Raw genomic sequence first — 23514 nt, forward strand, 5'->3', positions numbered from 1 at the left:
TTACTTTCTTAGATGGGTTATCACTTTTTTGGTGTCCACTTTCATTGGATTTTAGAACACCACTTTAATTTTCTAAATTTGTTGCTTTCAAAGTATAAATTTTTTTTAAATTGGGAGTAGGGGTGTATTCAAGGCTTTTAGTCATGACTGTGCTCGGGAATCAAATCCACATCTGTTATGTGCAGGAAAAGTATCCTACTTTCTGTGTCATCTCTCGAGCCCCATAAATTTCTATTGTTAATAAAAACACCCAAGTACATAGTTATCTCTTAAACATGCAAAAATGTTTTTGTGTTTTAAAAGCTATTTTGATATACTCTATAACCAGTGAACTGTAGAACTAATAACAGAATTGATCAGTTGGTAAAGAAATAGTGTTCAGTAACAAAAAATTAGTGCTATCAGTCACTTTATGGTTTGACTTCTGTGTAAAAATGCAGAAGTGAATAGGGAGGATAGTAAACTCGGAACCAGGATAGCAAACTTTACCTTGCCTTTGTCATCAATTTTGTGGATTTGTACCACTCACCTGATCTTGCTTCCTGTTTTTATCTATAAAGTGAAAGATTTAAAACATTGTTTAATTTTCCACAGAAATTAGGACTAATTTTTTGTACATCTCTGTAAACCTGTAATTTTTCCCTACGTAGGTGTAATTAAATGAAATTATACATGTAAAGACAGCAGATAGTCAATGCCAATAGTTAGAAAGTGCTTGGTATGTGCAAAGCAAATAAAACTGTCTTTTTTTAGATAGAAGGAAAGGGGTAAACATTTTATGAGTTTATTTTCATTATTCGTTCTTCCTATCTTATATTTTGTTCCAGTCTTCATCCTTATATATTCAGAGATAGCGGAATCATTTTCTTTAATGAGTAATAAATTTGGCTTTTAGAACCTTAACTTGTTTTTTCTAGAAAGGAATTTACTTGCTTTGATAATTGAAACTATTAAAAGTAGTTTAGTAGCTTATCTTTTTGTCATTTAGAGTAATCAAAGTCTAATAGATTACTTTTATATTAGCTCTAGCAGCATACATTTTTTTCTAAAACTTAATCCGTGTTAATTTTGTTTTAATGAAGAAGTATGAGGCTATGGTATATGACTATACTAGAAATTCACAGCTTTTTTATTGTGGATGGTATTGCTAATATTATTTGGTAAAAATAAATTAGAAAAAGGAAGACAAAAAGAAAGTGAGAAGTAGGACTTTATCACCAGAGAAGACCGGTGGGTTATGAGGAGGATCCAGTTCAGCTTTCTAACACTTGAAGTCTGTAATTGCTCCTTTTTTTTAAAAAAAGTACAGTTAGTGTAAAATTGGGTTTTCTGAACAAATTTGAAGATCCGGGTCTTGTTTGTTTATGTATTTGGGAAGCAGTGGCACTCCCAGAGCAACACTCAGGACCCCACAGGTGCCATTCCTAGAGACACATAACTAACTGGGCGAGATAGTTCAGTGCTTGTGCCCAGCGGTGCTTTGGGCCACTGGGAGGGGGTGAAAGATAGGGGTGGACGTGTGATCATGAGGGTTGAACTCAGGGCCTCTGCTCAAGCCCTGTGAGTTATCTCCCAGCCCCCAAATTCAAATCAATGAGCTTTCTATCTTCTTCAAATAACTTAATCTTTTTTGGGGGCGGGGAGAGTGAGCACATCCAGTAATGCTAAGGGTTGAACACTGTATGCACTCAGGGGTCTCTCCTGGTGGCCTGTGGGGATAATATGTGGTGCTGGGGATTGAACATGGGTCTGCCACGTGGAACATAAACAGTAGGGACCATCTTTTAAGCGGATCTATCAAAGAATAGTGTCGGAACAGGCTGGATAATTTTATCCCTACATAATGATAATTATACTTGATAAAATATTTCAGAAGTTGTCATTCATTGTCTTAGAAAGATTTGGTATGAGAGGTTTTGGCAGTGTTTTATATAAAACAATTTCTAAAGAGTATGTGTTACCTCTTGGTTAAATTTGTAACGTATTTGTGTGTTGACTACATTTCATTCAGACTCTTGAGCATTTAAGACCAAGGATGGTAAAAAAAAAAAAATTCAAAAAAAGACCAAGAATGTTTTTTAATTATAAAACAGGTTATAGAACATTTCTACCACTCCTGGAGGTGGTATTAATATTATCTGAAAGTGTTCAAGATCTCTTTATTGTTGATCCTTGTGGGAGATGTATTTGAAAAAAGTTTTGTGTTTTATACCTTTGGTATACTGATATGGAAAATGTTATAGGACTTACTGGGGCAGTTTTTTGAGGGGAAATGGTAGTGATAATTGCATAAGTATTTTCCCTTATACGAAAGATCAACAAAGTTAGAGATGTTACTAGATTTAAAACAGTGCATGATTTTTGCTTTACCAATCAATGAGTAGTATGTTGAATGTGAGGCTATATAATCAAAATTTAAGGATTCTGATCAGTTATAATTCTTGTAAAAATTTCTTATTCTCCATGAAATTTAATATTAAAAAGTTAAAGGTTTGCTTTGAAATGTGTCTATGCTAAAATTTTAAGAAATACAGATTTTTGAATTGTAGGAAGTGCTTTATAAAAATGTTCTTCACATTAAGATCTTTAATAATTTACAATAAATCATTTCAGAAGAAATGTATAAATTTGAGTAGTAACTTTTATTGCCTCATTTTTATATTACTGACTTTCATTTTTAGGTCCTAATCTACCCATGGCAACGGTTGACATAAAAAATCCAGAAATCACCACAAATAGATTTTATGGTTCACAAGTCAATAATATCTCTCATACCAAAGAAAAGAAAAAAGGAAAAGCTAAAAAGAAGAAGTTGACTAAGGCAGATATTGGAACACCAAGCAATTTCCAGTAAGATATATACCTTTTCATCTACAGATTTGGGACAGGGTGGGTTGGAGGGGGGAATTGAGGGAGGAGCTCTCTATTTAATTGAGACATAGTGCTTTGCAATACGGTTCATTATAATTTCATGAATACGTTCTTCCAACACCAGATCCACCACCAAATTGTGCCCACTTTCCTCCACCTTGGTCCCAAGGACCTCTCACATATATATTCTTTTCCCCGTGAAAATTGTTTTCTGGGGGCTAGAGCAATAACACAGCGGGTAGGCATTTGCCTTGCACGTGGCGGACCCGGGTTGATTCCCAGCATCCCTTATGGTCCCCCGAGCACCACCAGAGAAATTCCAGAGTGCATGAGCCAGGAGTAGCCCCTGTGCATCTCTGATTGACCATTTGTTGCTCTCTTAAAATGTATCTTTATATCCCACACATGAGAGCTCATTCTCTATCTGTCCCTTTCCCTTTAACTCTCAGCATATGATAGCTTCTAGTTCCATCCACCCAGCAGCAGACTCCATGATTTTATCTTACAATAGCGTTTGTATTCCATTGTATATACCAATACTACTTTGCTCATTCATATGTTATTGGACTTTGTGACTGATTTTCATACCGTGCCTTTTATACGCAGGCACTGTACTAAGCATAGCCATGCATATATTCTTTTATATTAACAGTTCTGTGTTTTATGGATATATTCAAAGAAGTGGAATCATGGGATCATATGGGAGTATTGGGCTTACTTCTTTGAGATATTTCTGTAATCCCATGCAGAGTGAACCAGACAACATTCCTACAAGCAATGAATGAGGGTTCCCTTCTCAACACACCCCTACCAACATTGGTCATTTCTAGTCTGTGTAATATATGCCATTCTCACTGGTGTGAAGTGATACCTCGTTTTGATAGTCATTTCCCTTAAAGTAAGCACTTATCAGATGCCTGCTAGCCAACTGTGTATGTTTTTTAGGGAAGTGTCCATCGCCTTCCCCCAGTTTTGGATGGGGTTATTGGAATTTTGTTGTTGTTGGACTTTGTGAGCATATTGTAAATCTAGATATTAGACTGACATATTATATGTAAATATTTTCTCCAATTCAGTAAGTGCCTTTAATTTAAGTTTCTTTGACTGCAAAACTTGATAATTTGCTGTAGCTAAAGTAATTAAAACTGCATAGTACTGGACAAAAGATAGAGTTCAGATCAGTGGAACAGAATTGAGAATTCTGAGTTAAATCCTCAGATTTATGGGCAGTTAGTCTAAGACAGTGGAGCTAAGTACCTGAAATAGAGCAAAGAAAGTGTGTTCAACAAATGGTGTTAAGGGGAAAAATGAAACTACATCACACCGTTCACAATAGTTAATTCAGAGTATAGTAGAGACCATTGAGAAAATAACAAAAGGGATAACATCAGATTATTTTTATTTTCTAGTTTCTAAGATTTTTTTTTCACCACACCTGGGTTTACTTCCAGTAGTGCTCAGGAGAGCATATAGGGTTCTGGGAATTGAATTGGGTCAGTTTTGTACAAGGCAAGTGATTTTCCTATAGTACTATCTTTCTGGCTATCTGTTTTGTTTTTTCAAAGGCTAATTTATTATTTGTTTGTAGTTTCAGAGACAAGAAAGTCCCAGACAAATCAGTAGTGAAATTTGGTATCTGCGGAAATGTTCCATTTTCTGGTTTCTAGAGTGTCATTTTCTTGTTGCACTCACTTTTTGGGACAAGTTAAGGAATCTCTGGGGTCTAATTGTATTCATGAGGGATCTACCCTACCCCTGTTCATTCCTCAGTGTCCTCAGTTCTAAATGCTACACTGGGGATTAGTTTTTAACATAGGAGCTTGAGGGAGACGTTTTCTATTTGAAGCAAGTGTCAAATCTTAGCACATAAACTAGCGCATTTCAGATATTTTGCATGTGTTAATTCATTAATTTATTACAAAACATTTCTTCCCTCATGTTTTATTTTTTGCACCACACCAGGCAATTCTGAGGGATATTCCAGGTTTAGTGCTCCCAGTGTGCTTGGGGGGAGGACCATGCAGTGCCCTGTATCCATTTCCACACTCCACATTCAGAACCATGTGTTCAAATCCTTTTAGGCATCTTCTTGGCGACTATCTTCATGTTTTTAATGTTTTCATTATGCAGGTTATAAGTAAATGGATGTTCAGATAAATTATGCAAAAATGTTGAAGCCAAATTAGGATAACCAGGGCTTGAATCCTACTTTCCTGACTACTTGTACAGATTTTTTTCCCCTGATTATGATTATGTTTTTGAGTATTATTAATTCGGGCCAGAAATTCAGTGGGCAGATTGGATTTCATATACATTATGTTCTGGTCTGGTCTGTTTTGTTCTGTTTTGTTCTGTTTTTTTCCTGGACCAGAGAGTTAGTACAGGGACTGAGGTTCTTGCCTTGCATGCAGGTGATTCCACCAGCACCACATATGGTCCTCCAAGTACCACCAAGAGTGATCCCTGAGAACAGGACCAAGAGTAAAGCCCTGAGCACTGCAGAGTGTAACCCAAACCTCCCCGTAATCCCTATAAAAACCATGTTTTATAATGCTTCTTTTTCTTTTACATTTCTTCTGCCTTAGGCATATTGGACATGTAGGTTGGGATCCAAACACTGGCTTTGATGTAAGTGTCTTTTCATGCCATAAATGTTGCATTAATTATATAGACTTTATATACAGGCTATTTTTTAAAAATTTATGTTTGTGTTAGTGTTCATTTGAATACACTTGTATTTATACACATAAACTAGTAAGTCTTAATACCTTAGTTGGCTTAAAATTGACGTAAGTTTTTAAGGACATATTTCTTAAGGCATTGCCTTTATATACTATGTAAGTAGCATTTGAAACCTTAAAAAGAAAATGGTTTCTGCTAAAGATCAACCCAGAGGAATACATGACAAATTACTGGAAAATACTATAATGGAATCATGAGAATATACTGGTTCTTTATATTCTAATTATTCTTCATGGCAGTTTAATTATTTTTAGCACTAAGTGGTAAAAGTGCTGGTAAAAATAAGTATTTGGGTGCCGGAGAGATAGTACAGAGGATAGGATGCTCTTCTTACACATGGCCAACCCCGATTCCATCCCCAGCATTCCTGAGCATCATCAGATGTGGCACAAAAATTAAAAAGTATGCATTTTTAAGATTTGATATTCTTTAGTTTATTTGAGAAAATTATTTTAAGGAGTAATATTTGTAGTTGGGATCAATTCTTGTTAAAATAGCATTGTTCCAGAAACATTGTGCGCTTTGTGTGTGTGTGTGTGTGTGTGTGTGTGTGTGTGTGTGTCTGTAGGGATTGCATCTGTTTGAGTTTTTTTGGTATGTATTATTATACCTGAATTTTATTTAAACATGGTAGAAAATATATCCCTTAGAGATACCTGAATTAAGAATTTGTTACTAAAAATCTAAGGGAGCCAGAGGTAGTACAGGAGGAGTTAATGTGCTTGCTTGCCTTGCTTGTGGCCAACTCCAGTGAGCTTTGATCCCCAGCACTTTTATATGGCCCTGAGTACTGCCAGGAGTGATCCCGGAACATCACTATGTGCCCTCTTACCCCAAATAAAAATCTGAGATAATGCTCTCTTTGAAGTTGGGGAACAAAATGTATGTGAGATCAAATGTTATTTTGTTTGTTTATTTACCCTCTGTCCCTCTCAGAGAGCCCAGCAAGCTACCGAGAGTATCCCACCCGTACGGCAAAGCCTGCCAAGCTCCCCATGGCGTATTTGTATGCCAAAAACAGTAACAAGTCTCACAATGGAGACGTTACTGGTGCCCGTTCGAGCAGATGGATGAATAATGGGAGGACAGTGCTACAGTGCTTTTTGGGTCACACCCGGAGATGCACAGGGGTTACTCCTGGCTCATGCACTAAGAAATTACTCCTGGCAGTGCTCAAGGTACCATATGGGATGCTGGGAATTGAACCTGGCTTGGCTGCGTGCAAGGCCCTACCCACTGTGCAATCACTCCAGCCCCTTTGAGATCAAATTTTAAGTCTATTCTTTGTTCTAAGTTGTCTTGGTTTTGTATAAGAAAGTTTAGAAAAGTTAATAAATACCAACTATTTGCATGTTATAAATGAATTCATGTGCTTTTTAAAAAAATAACAAATGGGTGATTTTATGATTACAAGTTATTTTATCTGTTGTAGTTGAATAATTTGGATCCAGAGTTGAAGAATCTTTTTGATATGTGTGGAATATCAGAGGCACAACTTAAAGACAGGGAAACCTCAAAAGCTATATATGACTTCATTGAAAAAACTGGAGGTGTTGAAGCTGTTAAAAATGAACTACGGAGACAAGGTAACTTTCAATTTAGGCTTTTTAATTTACTTTTCTGCCTTGAGTTTCTGGAGGATAATTTCATGAAAGCAAGCTCCACACAAATGTTCACATGAATCTTCTGGAGAATGTTTGATACAACTAAATTAGCCCAGTATACTTTGTTTTATTTTGGTGTAACTTGTCAAGGCTTTGCTTATAATGTAGAAGTCTTAAGGAAAATGCAAAATTTTCTGGTTATTCTATTTTAGAATTAAAATCACAATTATCTAATATTTTACTTAGTGAATCTTAGGCACCGCCTTTAAAAATTGTTCTTATTTTAATTCAGAAATAATAACTTAAAGGTGGTCATTTATTTGATCAGTTGTATTTAAGAATTTTTAGAATATATTGGGACTATAGTTGATAAACAGCTTTTAGGGCACTGACCTTGTATATAGCGAACTCTGGAAAAAAATCAGAATATAATAAGAACCTCTTTATTTTGAAGTGCAAACATTTTTTCTTCCATAAAGTATTTACTTGTCTTTATGTATCCAAGAGTATAAACAATTTGTAGCCTAGGATCTGCTGATTAAAAGTTCGTTATGATTATCATCGTAGAATATATGGGGCTGGAGCGGTAGTACAGTGGACAGTGCTCTTGCTTTGCAGGCATCTGACCCAGTTAAGCCCCAGAACCCCATAGAGTTTCCCCCAAACCCTGCCAGGAGGGATTTCTGAGTGCAGAGCAAGGAGTAACCTCAAGTGTGGCCCAAAACAAAACAAACAAAAAAAGAATATAAATAGAACTTTAACTTTCCAGTGTGATAGTCTTTCTTATATTCTTCATTCATTTTACACTGCTTTTCTTCCTAGTTTTTGTGTGTTCCTAATCAGCTGCATAGCAGAACAATAACTCGAGTTAATTAGTAATTTATTATGGAGAACTTTTAACTACCTTCCAAAATTAAGATGTTTGAATTACCTGTATCTTTTTCATTGGTGATATTTATTTTAACCTTTTACTCATTCTTAATAGTTAGTAAACATTATTATGCAATCATTCTATTCAGGATATTCAGATGTAAACTTAACTGGTTTCTGCTCTCAGAAATCTTAAAGTCTAGTATGGAAACAGATACGCACACAGGTAAACAGTCACAATTGCTATTGTGAAGGTGCTAATTACACTGAAATTGTTGAAATTGTTGTGATGCTTATTTTTTCCAGTTCTTGTGAAAAAATAGCATTTACAAATAACATGGAATTTATAAGTTTGGGGCACAGTACTGTTACTTTTAAAGCTCACAGATAATTCAGTTACTTAAAAGCATGTCAGTGTATGGACTACACGGGATCTTGTCAACCCTAGTCTGTTCCTTATCGCTTTCTCTTCCTGTTAACTACCCATCTTTGTACTATACTCTTAGATGATCCCTGAGATTTTTCTGAACATTCTGAATTTGTAAATTCATAAATTACTCTTGACAGTTATACACCATCTGTACTGTTGTTTTACCTGAATACTTCTGCCTTCAGGGGAGGGAGGGGTTAGAGAGGTTGTTAAACTGCAGTGCTCTGGACTTGTTCCTGGCATCCCTGGAGCATCATGCAGTGCTCAGAATCAGACTGAGGCCTCCCACATGTAAAGTGCTTAGTCCTTTGAGTTATGTCTGCAGCCCTCAATACCTGTTTCCTAAGAGTTGATTATATTAACTTGATTAAAACACCCAATTCACTAAGGTCTTTGCTCAGTTGAATTAATCGAGAATGAGAGGTAGGAGGCACCAATATTAAAGTATCCACTGTAGAGTGCAAGAGAGAGAACTCAGTAGGTAGAGGCATATATACATAGAGTGCACTTTGTATGATTGGGGACCAAAATTCAAACTTCATCTCTCTCTGTTTTTTCTCCCACCTTCGCAGCTGTGGGTGTGGCCCCAGTGGTGCCTAGCACTGCCAGGATGGCCCTGAGAGGTCCCTGCGCACCTCTAGGGAAGCTCTTAGATTCTGAGGTGTAAAAACCTGACTCACAACTTGGAACCTTTTAAGACAACAAAGAATGACTTTACAAAAGAAATACTATTTTTGAAAAAGGATAAAAATCAGAATTTTTTTTTTATTAAGGAAATGTTTTCTAGGCAAAATATGTTTAGAAGTTTGGGAAGAATTAGAAGATTATGAAGTTGGGTTAAAAATAGATTTTACAAAATTTGTGAGTCAAGTCTCTTGAAACTTAACGGGAGTCATAGTATTAGGTTTATAAAACATTGTAGTCTTTTGATTTCCACTGTTTCTTTGTTATACATGTCTTTGTAATGGGTTGAAATCCATTAACTGATAATAATCTGCTCCGTAGGTCCACCACAGTGGAGTGGTATGTATGTGGGGTGTTATTTGACCCAGTGCCCTAAATAATGCATGCTGTGATGTATGTATTTTCAAAGAAGTTCGAGCTTATTTATCCTGCTGCCAAGTTTAACCAGAGTGATGTGGTTTTGTCCTATATTCAAACCAGTGTTTTGGGCGTATAAATTCTAAAGTAGAAAATGTATTTCTATTTGAGTCAGAGTTCATATTTTGGCTGTAATTTAGATGATTGAAGTTTTGTGGATTTTTAAAAGACACTACTTCCACCATGTGGTTATTTTTATAGGTGCAACTTTATTTTTACTTACTTATACAATTTCTAGTGATTGCTTTTGACTCGGCATTAATTCAGTACTGAATGTACTCATTTTATACTCATTAATTTGGGACATAGAGTTGTCAGTATTTCCGAACTTTAAAGTTGGATTGTGACATTTCTTTTGCTTTATATTGTGTTAAGTGCCCGGGCAGTTTTATTTTTCCCTGAATTATACAATGTTCTTTGTTTTAAGATCTGCTTACCTTACTTTGCAATTCCTGCTTATAATTTATATAAATACCACATATTTGGAGTTATCTGTTACTTGTTCTGAAGCAGAAATAATTATTTTTAAATACTTCAGCCTTTATAATGTACCACCAATAGTTTTTCTGTAAATTTCACTCTTTTCAACTAAGCCTTTGCATAGTAAGAACAGTGGTAGCATTTGCTTCATTTCCTTTTTAAAAATTTAAATACTAATTTCATTTTGCTTCTTTTCTTTGTAGTGACTTTCAAGAGATTTAAAAATCTGTGGACTATCAGACTTTGTCATAATAGTGTTGGTGTCTGCTTAGCAGATTCTTCTGCATGTAAACTAGTTACTATCATTTTCACCCTCTTTTCAATTTGCTTACATTTTTACCTTGGGCTATGCATGTCTTTTGCATGTTTTCCTTTCTGTATATATAAACCACAATCAGAGTTGACAAAAAATCATTTTTAGACTGAAAATGTGCTAGTTACCAGAGGGGACAGGACGGGGGACTGAAAGAGTAGTGGTCAGTTTTACAGAGTTCAGTTTGTTTGGGTGTTTTGTTGCTGTTGGCTTATTGGACCATACCTGGTAGAGCTAAGAGCTTACTCTTGGCTCTGTGTTGAGGAATCAGTCCTGGTCAGACTCTGGGGACCCTATATAAGTGCCAGGGATCAAACCCAGGTCGGGCTCCTGCAAAGCTAGTGCCTTACCCACCGTGTTCATACTCCAACCCACATGTAGACACTTGGACTGTGTGAATGGCACTAGAACTGATTATGGAGTTTTTCCTCACCCAGACTAAGGTTACTGTTCAGTCTAAAGAGAATAGAAATACTGAATTGTTTGATGTTCAAACTAGATTGAGCTGATAATTTATTCACTCTAAATTGCTGTTCTTCTATTCCCTGAGCAGTGACTTTGTATCTTAATACAAAGATGAGCACAATACCTATTTACTGGACTCCCAAGTGATTCCAGTAAATGTGCTTAAACATGTTCATAAGCACTTTAATTTCTGGGAGAAATACATTATTTTGTATATTTGAGTATGGATCTAGAATCCTTTCAATAAACTACTGATATTAAAATTGTGTATTTTGAAGTACAGTCCTTAAGATGATTAAAATAAAGTGGGGTGTTGTGTTTGTTTTATTTTAGGCACTGTGATTTACATAATTGGTAGTGACAGGGTTTCATGCAAAAACCATTCCAGCACCACACCTTCCTCCATGTCCGAGTCCTCATCTTTCCCCCTATAACTCCTACAGTGATGTGCGTCCTGTTAAAGACCAATTCAATGTCTGATGTCTTTGTTTCTTTAACATTATTTTATATACCACATATGAGAGATGTGATACTGTAACTATCCCTCTTCTGACTAACTTCACTCAGCATATGATACTTTCCAGATCCATCCAGGTAGCCACAAATTGAAAGATAAAATGAAGTTTTATTATGCAATTTGATATAGTTCAAGATTGTGATACACGTATACGGTATTTCCCCTTTTTATTTAAAAAAATATTGGAAAAGGGACTTTGCTTTTAGCAAGTTTGAATCTCCTGGCTTTAAGGTATCATGAAAATGAACATGAGTCTTATATGCAGCACCAGACCTACGGTATGCTTTGCGTGTAAATATAGGCACTTTACTCTCTGGCAGCCTATATCTGTCAATTATCAAGATTCGGTTTACAGCTGTATGTTCTAAATTTTAAGGCTTGTACATCAGGAGACAATATCCTTGTATGTATTTACCTTTCTGCAAATTCCATCTTATTATCAATATATTTTATAATAACAGAAATGTAACATCAAAATGATGTTAATATTTTTTTTTCCCCCTTTATTTTATTTTATTTTTTTTAAAGTTGTAGATTTACAATTTTTTGTGCTTTGGTTTCAATTATACAATGATCAGATACCCATCCCTCCACCAGTGCCCATTTTCCACCACCATGGATAATATCCCTCCCACCCCCATCCCCCCATCCCCCCTGTCTCTGTGGCAGGGCAATCCCCTGTGTTCTCTCTCCTTTTGGGTGTTGTGGTCTGCAAAAGAGGCATTGAGTGGCAAACATGTTCAGTCCATAGTCTACTTTCGACATGCATCTCCCCTCCTGGGAGGATCTTCCAAACATCCTTTATTTGGTGCTCCCTTCTCTATCTGAACAGCCCTTTCCTCTAGGATACCCGGCTGGCCTCTAAGTTATGGAGTAATTCTCCTGGTGCTGATCTCAGCTATTCTTGGGTATTAATCTCATACTTTGTTACTTTATATCCCCCAGATGAATGCAATCTTTCTATGTCTATCCCTCTCTTTCTGACTCATTTCGCTTAGCATGATACTTTCCATATTGTACCACTTGTATGTAAATTTCATGACTTCATCTTTTCTAAGAGCTACATAGTACTCCATTGTGTAGATGTACCAAAGTTTCTTTAACCAGTCATCTGTTCTTGGGCATTCAGGTTTCTTCCAGTTTCTGGCTATTGTAAAGAGTGCTGCAATGAACAAACAGGTGCAGATGTCACTTCGACTATACATTTTTGCCTCTCTGGGATATATTCCCAGGAGTGGTATTGCTGGGTCAAATGGGAGCTCAATTTCTAATTTTTTGAGAATTGTCCATACTGTTTTCCAGAAGGGCTGAACCAGTGGACATTCCCACCAACAGTGAAGGAGTGTCCCTTTCTCGCCACAATGATGTTAATATTTTATTAATAACTTTTACTTCATGGTCGTTGAAATTCTTGGATTTGTTTATAGTTCCGATTTGCTAGAAAAAAGTTGAACATTTTAGCTGACAGCCAGCCATCCTTAATGAAATAATCCCACATTGCATACAAAATGGGCTGGAGTGATAGCACAGCGGGTAGGGCGTTTGCCTTACACGTGGCATGGGTTCAATTCCTCAGTCCCTCTGGGAGAGCCCGGCAAGCTACTGAGAGTATCCCGCCTGCACAGCAGAGATGTTACTGGTGCCCGCTTGAACAAATCAATGAACAGTGGGAGGACAGTGCTACATACAATATGCCATGTGATACTGCAGTGTAAATTATACTCTGTAGACTTTATAAGATGCAAATATAAAAGTTAAGCAACAAAGATTTATGTTTTGTTTTATTTTGAGGGCAATGGAGTTTGAAAAAAGCCAGCAGTACCCAGGGGCTCTTCCTGTCTTTGTGCTTAGGCGTGACACCTGGTAGTACTCGGGGGAGCGTATGTGCTGCCGGAACTCCAGACAGGGCCAGCCACACACGAGGCAGGCACCTTGAGTCCTTTCTGGCTCCTGTTTTAAAAGAGAAAGATACTCTATTTTGTTTAGCTCAAATTAGTTTGAATAGGTCATGCTACATTAACTAATTCTGAAGGTTGGGCCTTGAATGTTGGGGTAGAGAGCTTGTTAGTCACGCAGTTGACCTGGGTTCGATCTCCAGCACCCCAAGCTCACCAGGAGTGAACTCAGAGCCAGGAGTTATCCCTGTGCATTGCCAGGTATGCCTCCCCCCAGAATAGGAATCTGAGCAAAATAGAAGATAATAATTGGTCAGTGTTCACCTTAACTCGAAGAGTGATACTTGATTCCTTTAAAAAATTGTTTTAGCTAATAAGCAACAGAAAGATGATCATTTCACATGTAGGAATGGAAGATAGCATGTTTGCTCAGACATCTTTATAAAGTAAAATACAAAGATGAGACCTTTTAGGGCTTTTTTGGGTTTTTCGAGATGTATGTTGAAGTGAGTGGGATTTTTCATTTTTCAGTCTGATATTTGTAAAGAAAAGAGGCATTCTTTTTTTTTTTCTTTCCTCTTTTTCAGCGCCACCTCCTCCACCACCATCGAGGGGAGGGCCACCTCCCCCTCCTCCTCCTCCACATAGCTCAGGCCCCCCTCCTCCTCCGGCCAGGGGAAGAGGTGCTCCTCCTCCCCCACCTTCAAGAGCTCCCACAGCTGCACCTCCGCCTCCGCCTCCATCTCGGCCTGGTGTAGGAATACCTCCTCCTCCACCAAATCGGATGTACCCTCCTCCACCTCCAGCCCTGCCCTCCTCAGCACCTTCTGGGCCTCCACCACCACCTCCACCTCTGTCAATGGCCGGGTCAGTGGCACCACCCCCACCGCCTCCACCTCCGCCGCCTCCGGGACCACCACCACCTCCTGGCCTTCCTACTGACGGTGACCATCACATTCCAACTCCTGCAGGAAACAAAGCAGCACTTTTAGATCAAATTAGAGAGGGTGCTCAGCTCAAAAAAGTGGAACAGAACAGTCGGCCAGTGTCCTGCTCTGGAAGGGACGCACTTTTAGACCAGATACGACAGGGTATTCAGCTGAAATCTGTAAGTTCTCTGTTCTCTCATTTCAGAATGTCATGATGGAATTATAAAGCATTGAAAAGGTTTTGGATTTTTTTTTTAACTTTTACTTTCTGGTATTTGTCTTTTAACCCTAGGAATGTCTGATATTTTTACATGCCATAAAATGTACAAATTTATGCCTGTACCCATAGAGCCCATGTTTATGTTCAAAATATCACCAGAGGTACCAGAAAAGATAATAATCCAGTGAGTAAGGTGCTTGACTTCTATGCAGCTGACCCAGGTTTAGTCCCTTACCCTCTTTAGGAGTGATCCCTGTGTGCAGAGTTAAGAATAAGGTTTGTATTTTATTGTTCCACACCTAATATACTTTTAAAGAGTGAGTCACTTTAAAAAAATATTCGCAGAAAGACGGAAATAGCCATACTTGAATTGCAATCACCTTGGTAAAGTTAAACTGGTAACTTTTTAATATATTATTTTTAATCTGCTTTAACGTTAACTGTGCTTTGAAAGTCAAATTAATAGAAAATGGTATATATCAGAAAAATTGAAATTGTTTAATAGAATTTTTGTCAGTGATGGCAGATAATTTTGTATTTTCTGAATTGGGTGTATGAACCCAATATTTGATATTGTTCATTTAATTTACGAAAGCAAAAACTGACCAGTCCTTGTCTTGGTCAGAACCATTCAGTGCTTATGTTATCCCACAAACATAGGAGGTGCAGACAATATATAAATGAATGGGGTGATTATAGTCTATAAAACTATGGCCACATTTGAATTTTATATAATTTTTACTTGTCATATCCTCATTTGCTTCCAGCGATATAAGAATGTTAAATAAGCAAAAGAATATTTTAGATTTTTTTTTTTTTAGAATGCACTTTATTTCTTTAGTTTTTGGTTTTTATTTGACTGGAGTGGGGTGGGAGGGTTTTTCCTTTGGTTTTAAGTGATCCTCAGAAGTAAGACTTCTGAAAGCAAGTTTGCTAATGAGTTATTACTAAATTTTGCTCTCTTTTCCCAGGTTTCTGATGGCCAAGAGTCTACACCACCGACACCAGCACCCACTTCAGGCATTGTAGGTGCATTAATGGAAGTGATGCAGAAAAGGAGCAAAGCCATTCATTCTTCAGGTATTGTTGCCTGTATTTATATGTCTTTGACTTTGGAGTGTTAGAATTTAACTATTTTTAGTTTTTTTTGGGGGGGGGGGTGGTCACACCCGGCGATGCACAGGAGTTACACCTGGTTCATGCACTCAGGAATTACTCTTGGTGGTACTCGGGGGATCATATGGGATGCTGGGAATCGAACCTAGGTCAGCTGCGTGTAAGGCAAACACCCTAACCACTGTGCTATTGCTCCAGCCCCTAGATTTATTTTTAACTCAGTCTTTATTGAACAACTCTTGTGGATTTTAATGGCATATTTTTAAAGGGTGTTGCCACTAAAATGAGTCTCTGAAGCTTAATAATACCTGGATATCACAAAACAATTAAAAAATTTAAAAGATTTATTTGGGGCAAATGACTTTTATATTTTATTTCTTGCACTTAATACTAGCAGAGTGACTGGCCAAGCATCCTCCAAATAGGATTTGAGATTGAGATTTCTTGGTATAATTTCTGTGACATAAGTTTAGCTGTTTCTGTGATGTGTGAGAGTTAGGGCTAGAAATAAAATATACATATTATACCAACTTTTTAGTGAATTGATTTTTAAAAAGAGAATACAAACTTTACTGATGTTGCTAAGCTATAAAAATAGAAGAGGGGTCAGGGCAGTAGTATAGCCCGTAAGGCACTAGCCTTGCATGTGGTCTACCTTGGTTTGATCTCTGATACCCGGTGTGGGCCTTGTGCCCCACAGGAGTAACCCCTGAGCACCACTGAGTGTGGCCCCGAAACAAAAACAAATGGAAAAGGGAATAGAAGAAATATTGCAATCACTGCAACTTGGAGAGAACTAAAGGATATCATTCTGAGCAAAGTGGGTCAAAGGGAGGACAGATACCAAATGATCTGTCTCTGTGAAGTGTAAAGAAGCACTATGGGTAAGGAAGTAAGAAAATGGCCGATGATAAAAGACCCTGAGAGTGCCTATGGAACTGAGTACTAAGTTTGTTGGAGAGTAGGAGCCTGAGAACCGCCTAGAGACAGTGGTAAACATATGCTGTTTTAGTGGTAGTTCTGTTGAAACAGTATTGTGTTCCTATAACATTAATGTTGACTAATGTATTGTAAGTCACAGTGCATAATAAATTTTTTTAAACATTGTAAAGAAAATTTTCTTTGGTGTATTGACCAATTTAGTGAAGAGCTTCCCCAGTATGATCAGTGGATGGAATCAGATCTTTATTCTTACTAATATTAGATGATTTCTGTGGAACTCAGTTGTGTTATTTGTTGCATGGACAATTTATAAATCATATAATTGATGTAAAGATTAATACTAAATTGAAGTACATCTACATCAAGTAGGTGATCAACATCAAGTAGGCATTTGGTGATGCGTCTGGGATTCTTTGGAGAGGTTAGGACAAATTTGTGTGTCCTTAAGAAATTGTAATTTAAAAGTTCTGGAACCGGGGGCAGCTGTAAAAACCTGGATATATTTAGAGAAGAGGTCTCCTAAAAGTCAGGATAAGAAATGTTCTAGGGTAAATAGTATGATCATCTGAGTCTTATGTGTCTGATACAGTTCTAGAAAAAGAGTTGGAGATTTAGCTTTAGTAAAGTAGGTTGTTGATGAAATGAAAAATAGGTGTCGGTAAGTTCAAGAGAGACGAGGGAACTGAGTGTTAAAACACCTTGCTCTGGGGGCTGGAAGGATAGCAGAGTGGGTAGGGCGTTTGCTTTGCACACGGCTTTGATTCCCAGCATAGCATCCCATTTGGTCCCCTGAGCCCGCCATGAGTAACTCCTGAGTGCAGAGCCAGGAGTAACCCCTATGCATTGTCAGGTGTAACCCAAAAAGCAAAAAAAAAAAAAACCCAGCCTGCTCTGTTTGCTTTATGACTTATTGCTGATAAATGCCTGGATGTCATTGAAATTGCTAGCCTGGAATTCCTGGCTAGCAAGCAGTTTCACTAAATTCCTTACAATATTTACTAATAGAATTAGTAAAGAGACCTGTGTTTTTCACATTCTTCTAGTTTACATTATTTACTGGGTAATTACATTTCCTCTTGAAAACAGAATTCTGACCTTTTTGGGTCAAAATTTTTTAAAGACATAAGAATTGATATTAATAATAGTTATCAAAATACTATTAATTGCTGATGGAACATTTTCTCCATCTTCTAATAACTCAGTTGTGTATCAGGTAACACTCAACAGCAATTTGAATTAGACGTAGAAAGTTTCAGTTTAGCCATTTAAACATCTTATATCACCACACCATACAGGATACATGAGGGGTGGGAAAATTGCTTTTTCATCAGTGTATCTGTGAAAAACTGTTGGGACTAGCTCATAGATCATTATTGACTGGTTGGGCCATGTGTTAAAAGCAAAAATAAGCTTTTTATGTTTAAGGAATAGAATGGCTCGTGTTACTGGGTACAGTGACTTGAAAGAAGACATGGGAAAAGCTTTCATGCATGAGAGAGTTGTCAGCTAAGTTAAGATTATATTCAGCTAATAAGAGCTGAAGAGATAATACAACAAGTAGGGCACTTGTCTTGCACACAGCCATCCCAGGTTTAATCCCCAGCATCTGTATGGTTCCCCAAGTCCTGCCACAAGTGATCCCTGAGCACAGAGACAGGAGTAAGTCCTCAGCACTGCAAGTGTGGGTCCCTAACCACCCAATGAAACAAACATCAGGAAATGGTGGACAGCCCCTGGAAGACTTAATACCATATTTTTCAAACTTATAATTTAAATATCATCATAAATTTAAAATCCAAAAATGATGATGTTGGGGCTTGGGTATAGCAATGGAAGTGTTGAAAAGGACAGATTTGATGGATTAGATGTAGTTGGGAGAGTGAGTAACCAATCGGTATGAAAACCTGAAAATGTGATGCCATTAATTATGTGAGGGCAGACTTGATTATTTAAGGGAGAATCAGATTAGCAAAGAAAAAAAATTTACAAAATTGGAATTTGAGAATTCATGTTAAGAACATAATTGATTTGCACTATTAAACTAAAATCCAGAGACTCCAGCTAAAATATAAATTTACACATAAAGTAATACAGATCGGAAGTTGTTACACACAATACTAAGAAATGAGAACCCTAGACTTCTGGATCCTATTATCATTTTCAGTTCACCATTACACTCTGAATGTATTTTATTCTATACATTTCAAATTGCCTTAGTAACTAGATTACTTAAAAAAGCAAATGGTTTTTATTTCAGAAGTTCATTTGAAAAATCACCCAGTAAATAGTGTATTATTGACATGTGCTTTGTCTTAATGATTTTGTTCTAGATGAAGATGAAGATGAAGATGATGAAGAAGATTTCGAGGATGATGATGAATGGGAAGACTGATCTTTATATTATATATATATATTTTTAAGGTGAAATACTAAACACTACTTTCTGTCTATGGATTCTGTAATTATTATGTAAATGTTCAACCAATTTGCTGTATATTTTTTTGCCCTTTTTTTTGCTTTTTTTTATTAATCTGTGCAATACCTCATTTAATCTGTAAAGGTTTGTCATAATCCTCTACAAAGCTACTCCCTGTTACTGTGTGCAAGTTTACACCCATATGCTCACTTAATTTGTGAATATTTTTCATTCCATCAACAAGGGAGTTTAAATATTTTATGTGAGTCTGACAAAAACCTTAATGTAATTTAGTTATAATGCCAGAAGGAAAACACTATTTTCATATCCTACTTTTCTGTACCTAAATTTTCTTAATAAAATCTAGTATAGGGCTATGTTCTTTTTTAAGTGATGCAAACCTTAGTTTACTTAGCCCCCTTCATTTTGAACACAATGCTAAATGAATGTTGAAGCTGATATATTGCACAGTTCTCTAGACATCACTACACTGGTGCAGTTTCTCAAATTTTAACAATATGCTCTCCATAAAATTTCACTACAGCAAAGCTAATCTGGAAAACCAGTAACACATCTCTTACAACAAAATTGCCTGTTAGTGTACAGCAGTGTTATTTGGAGGCTGGAACTATAAGGAGCCCTTTAAATATCCGTATTTGTCTCAGTTACTTTTATGCTATAACAAGTGTGGCAGATGTTTTTTGACAAAATTTGAAAAATACTTTAGTGTAATGAAACAGGAAAGTTGTTTAAGTTGTTGGGCTTTGGGAGCATTTACAGAGGCAGTTTTACATAAATGAACTAAAGGAGGGTATACATTATCATTCCTTCAATATTTAGTTAAGCTCTAATTAAAGTTATAATTAATGTAAGAGCATAACATGGAATTTTTAGATTGTATGAATTGAAGTATTCAGACGTACAATTGAAAATCAATCTAGTTGGCATGATAAGCCCATCATGTTTTACTCTTTTTAATTTCTAGTAATTTCTCAAGGTTTTTGTCCCTGTAGATGAAAGGTTAAATTTTTTCTTCTTAAAAGATTGGTGATCCCGTGTCAAAATTTTTAAATTCATAACTGAAGCATAGATTTAAAAAAATAATGAAACCTTGCAGTCTGCACATCTGTTACATATACTAAATGACATGTTAAAGTTGGGTTTCCTTGCCTCCCTACAATGCACTAATCTGCTTAAAGGTGGTTGTTCATATTTATAGTGCTAATTATTAAACCTACCTACTTTAAATTTGGAGTAGAAAAAAAATTACCTGATTTAAAAACTTTTCTCACATTCAGTCATACACAGAATGTAGTTAGAAGTGTATTTCATTACTGTAGTCACCATATTCAACTAAAAATTAAGCTCTCTAGAATTGTACCGACCAAAATCTAGTATTGGCATGGTCTTGACAGGCTGGACCTGCAAGATGTGGCTTGAATTTTAACCAGTTATCATATAATCTGTAGTGATCATGCATCTAGTTATCATAAGAAATAATTTAAAAGATTTTTTATTTTGCTGAAAGCAGTAACTGGTGCAGTAAAATGGTTAAGTTATTCAAAGATATTACCTTCCTTGGGAGAATAATTTAAATACATGGGAAAGATTTTAGACTTTGTTTCTTGTTAAAGCAGTGCCTTTTGCTGCTGGGAACTTTCTCTGCTTAGTATCATTTGTATTGAGCCTTGAGCTCGGTGAGTTGGGTGTGGATGAGGCTGGACAACTGCTAACCAGTAAAATTAGAAATTTGTGCAGTTTGCTAAAATAGAACATTGTCATTTTATGTAATATTAAACTTTTTTTTTCATTTTCTTCATGATACTATCAAAAGTATTCTGTCATATAAAAGTCTTTGAGGTAATGCCATTTCAAGGTTTATGAACTGTTACCCAAGGAATTCAGGGTTTTTCTACTCACTTTGGTACGATAGAACAGGAAATGATCTAAGAATGAATATCACTTCTTTCCGTTGGAAATAAAACTTAAAACATGTAAGATGGTTATAAAATTTGCCAAAGGTAATTGAGTTTATTTTCTTAAATAAGTCTTTCTTAACCAAAAAAAAAAAATCTTTTTTATTACTGCTGCACCAAGTCTAATTACTATTGGTTGAAACAGCAGCTGTGGAGTTCTGTCCAGGCATGAAGACAAAATCCACTCTAAATGTAAAGGCTGCATGTTCTGGTCTACCACCACCTTGCTCCACTGGCAGCACTGTATTTGTGCATTGTCTGAAAGCCTCCCATGTATACTACAGCTAAATGATTGTCTGATAGCCTTCGCTTTTAACAAACTAGCATGAGGCCTTTTATATCTAAATGCTATGTGATAGACAATTTCAGCTAGCCATATATTGTATGTATGAGATCCATAAAGACTTTCAATCATTCATTTTCATTTATCAACTGAAATTTTGTTTAGTATGTGAAAAAAAATTTTGAAATGTATAGTGAATAGGATGTTGCACTGGTGGCAATTCATCATGAGCATAATAAAATTAATTTGACCCAAATAGTAAAAAGGAAAAAAAGTGTGGTTTTATTTGTTTGTTGTTAGATTAAAATGGATTAAAAAATTTTTCACCTTGCAGTAAAGAGTATAACAACGAGTTCTGGTTCAAGTTTTCAGCACACTACTTGACCTGAGAGAGTACACCGCTAAATAAACATGAGCTAAAGAATGTCACACCCTGTTCTACAGGGAAATGTAACCGCTGCTCAGCAGGACCCTGGAAGACAATCTGTGTAGTCGAGTCTCACTGCAAGGTCTCACTGCTGACCCACAATGAGAACCTGCTTGAAGAAGAGTGATGCTGAGATTTACTGATAACTTTAGTAAAAGCCAAATATTAGTGATTGCTGTGGGACTGAAATAGCTCTTGATGAACAGTATTAAAGTGTTCTTGCTTTAAATAGAAAACTCTTATTTTTCATGAAAAGGATTTTTTGTTTTGTCCTGCTTCGGTGGTGTCTGAAGACTGACGTATGGAATCCAGTGTGCAGGATGCCACAAAATGTCTTCAAAGCTTTAGCCATATATCTCTGGCATTTCGAGAATCATGTTCTGTTTAAAAGTTGGATCTCAGAGGTTGGAAGGAGATAATACAGCTTGTAGGGCACATGCTTTGCGTGTGACCCAGGTTTGAGCCCCTGTGGTTCCCTGAGCGCTGCTGAATGACCCAAAGACAAAAAAAAAAAAAATTCAGTTATACAAATCCTAACACGTTAAGAACAGACTGACCAAACTGAAAAGTGATTTTAAGAGTACCTGAAAAATTACTCATGTAATTTAATAGAGAAATTCTGAAATAATAATGCTTTCAGAATATAGTTCTTAACAAGTATAGAAACATGGCATTATTTGTAGTACAATAGAAATTTTTCATGGAAAGGCTTTGAAATTTTACCTTACATAGTCACTGAAACTGTTAACACTTTCCCTCTAAAATACAGCATTGCCTCACAGTGTCTTGGTTTTATATTCATGGATTTTTCACTCTTCCCCCTTCTTGCTGTTGAGATGTCTGGACTGCACACTTTGTTACTTGCTCACACACTTGGTTATTCTACATCTGAGATAGCACTTATTTTCACTCCATGAATCACACTTGGTTTCGTGGGGTGGTGCTGAGAATCAGATTTACAGCTGGTTCTAAGATTGCCTTTACTACTTATTTTGTTTTTGTTTCAGGACTATACCTGGCAATGCTCGGCTTTCTCCTGGCTTTGCAACTCAGGGATCACTCCTGGCAGACTCAGGGGACTATATGGGATGCTAGAAATTGAACTTGGGTGATCTGCGTGCCAGGCAAATGCCTTACCATTGTACTATCACTCCATCTTTGCCTTTACTACTTTACACATATCTTAGTATCTTTGGAAGTATTGCTTTATAACAAAACATCTACATAAATTTGCCATTTAAAATTTTCTTTCACTCTGTGGGTTCAGTATACATAAATATAATAAACATGATCCTATTGTATTTTTAACAAGCAAAAAAATTCATAGAATTTTAGTAATTTCTATTGTAGAGGAAGTTTAATAGTATCAAACTGCACTATAGAGCTTGATGTTCTAAGTGTCATGTTGACACTATTTTCTGTGTGAATTTGTTGACCTAAATTTGGGTTTTGTTGATAGAAATGTGGGAATTTTCATCAATTCTAATTCTAAGAATTCTTAAGCATCACCTTATTTGAACTGTGTTTATTGAAAATAAGTATATGGTGGGCAGTAAAATAGTTGTATCAGTAAGGTAAGATAGGCTCTCTCCAATTCCTTAATCTGAAATGTCAAGAGACCATTGACTCAACCTAGCCTCGTTTTACTTCCCCGGTCAAAAGTCCACATTTTAGAGTAGTACATCACCTTGCCCGAGGTGACTCAGAAGAAGCTATTAGAGAAGCTATACAGGACTAGCTCTTTTGCCCTTTTCTGTATTATGCACATAATACTGTTCTTTGTATTTTCCTTTCCTAAAATCAGGAATAAATTGCAGATTGCCTTTGCTTTATGGCTACAAATTCTACCTAACTATTTGGTAGAAGCCACCAGCATCTCGTGCCCCACTGTCCAGCTGAGCTGGCTTGCTCAAGGAA

At 36.5% G+C, this 23514-nt stretch overlaps 1 protein-coding gene across 1 annotated transcript in view; it reads left to right on the forward strand.

The window, feature by feature from the left end:
- WASL (WASP like actin nucleation promoting factor) overlaps positions 1 to 21450 on the forward strand; it is a 62193-nt gene extending 40743 nt beyond the window's left edge. The window contains exons 6-11 of the mRNA XM_056118198.1: positions 2682 to 2850; positions 5457 to 5499; positions 7046 to 7199; positions 13876 to 14396; positions 15409 to 15517; positions 18826 to 21450. Coding sequence (XP_055974173.1) covers positions 2682 to 2850; positions 5457 to 5499; positions 7046 to 7199; positions 13876 to 14396; positions 15409 to 15517; positions 18826 to 18887 — 1058 coding nt within the window. The 3' untranslated portion in view covers positions 18888 to 21450. The remainder of the gene's footprint in view (positions 1 to 2681; positions 2851 to 5456; positions 5500 to 7045; positions 7200 to 13875; positions 14397 to 15408; positions 15518 to 18825) is intronic.
- The last annotated feature ends 2064 nt before the right edge of the window (positions 21451 to 23514 follow it).

Source organism: Sorex fumeus, unplaced genomic scaffold (assembly GCF_029834395.1).
Source record: "Sorex fumeus unplaced genomic scaffold, SorFum_2.1 ptg000037l, whole genome shotgun sequence".
Classification (NCBI taxonomy): Eukaryota; Metazoa; Chordata; class Mammalia; order Eulipotyphla; family Soricidae; genus Sorex; species Sorex fumeus.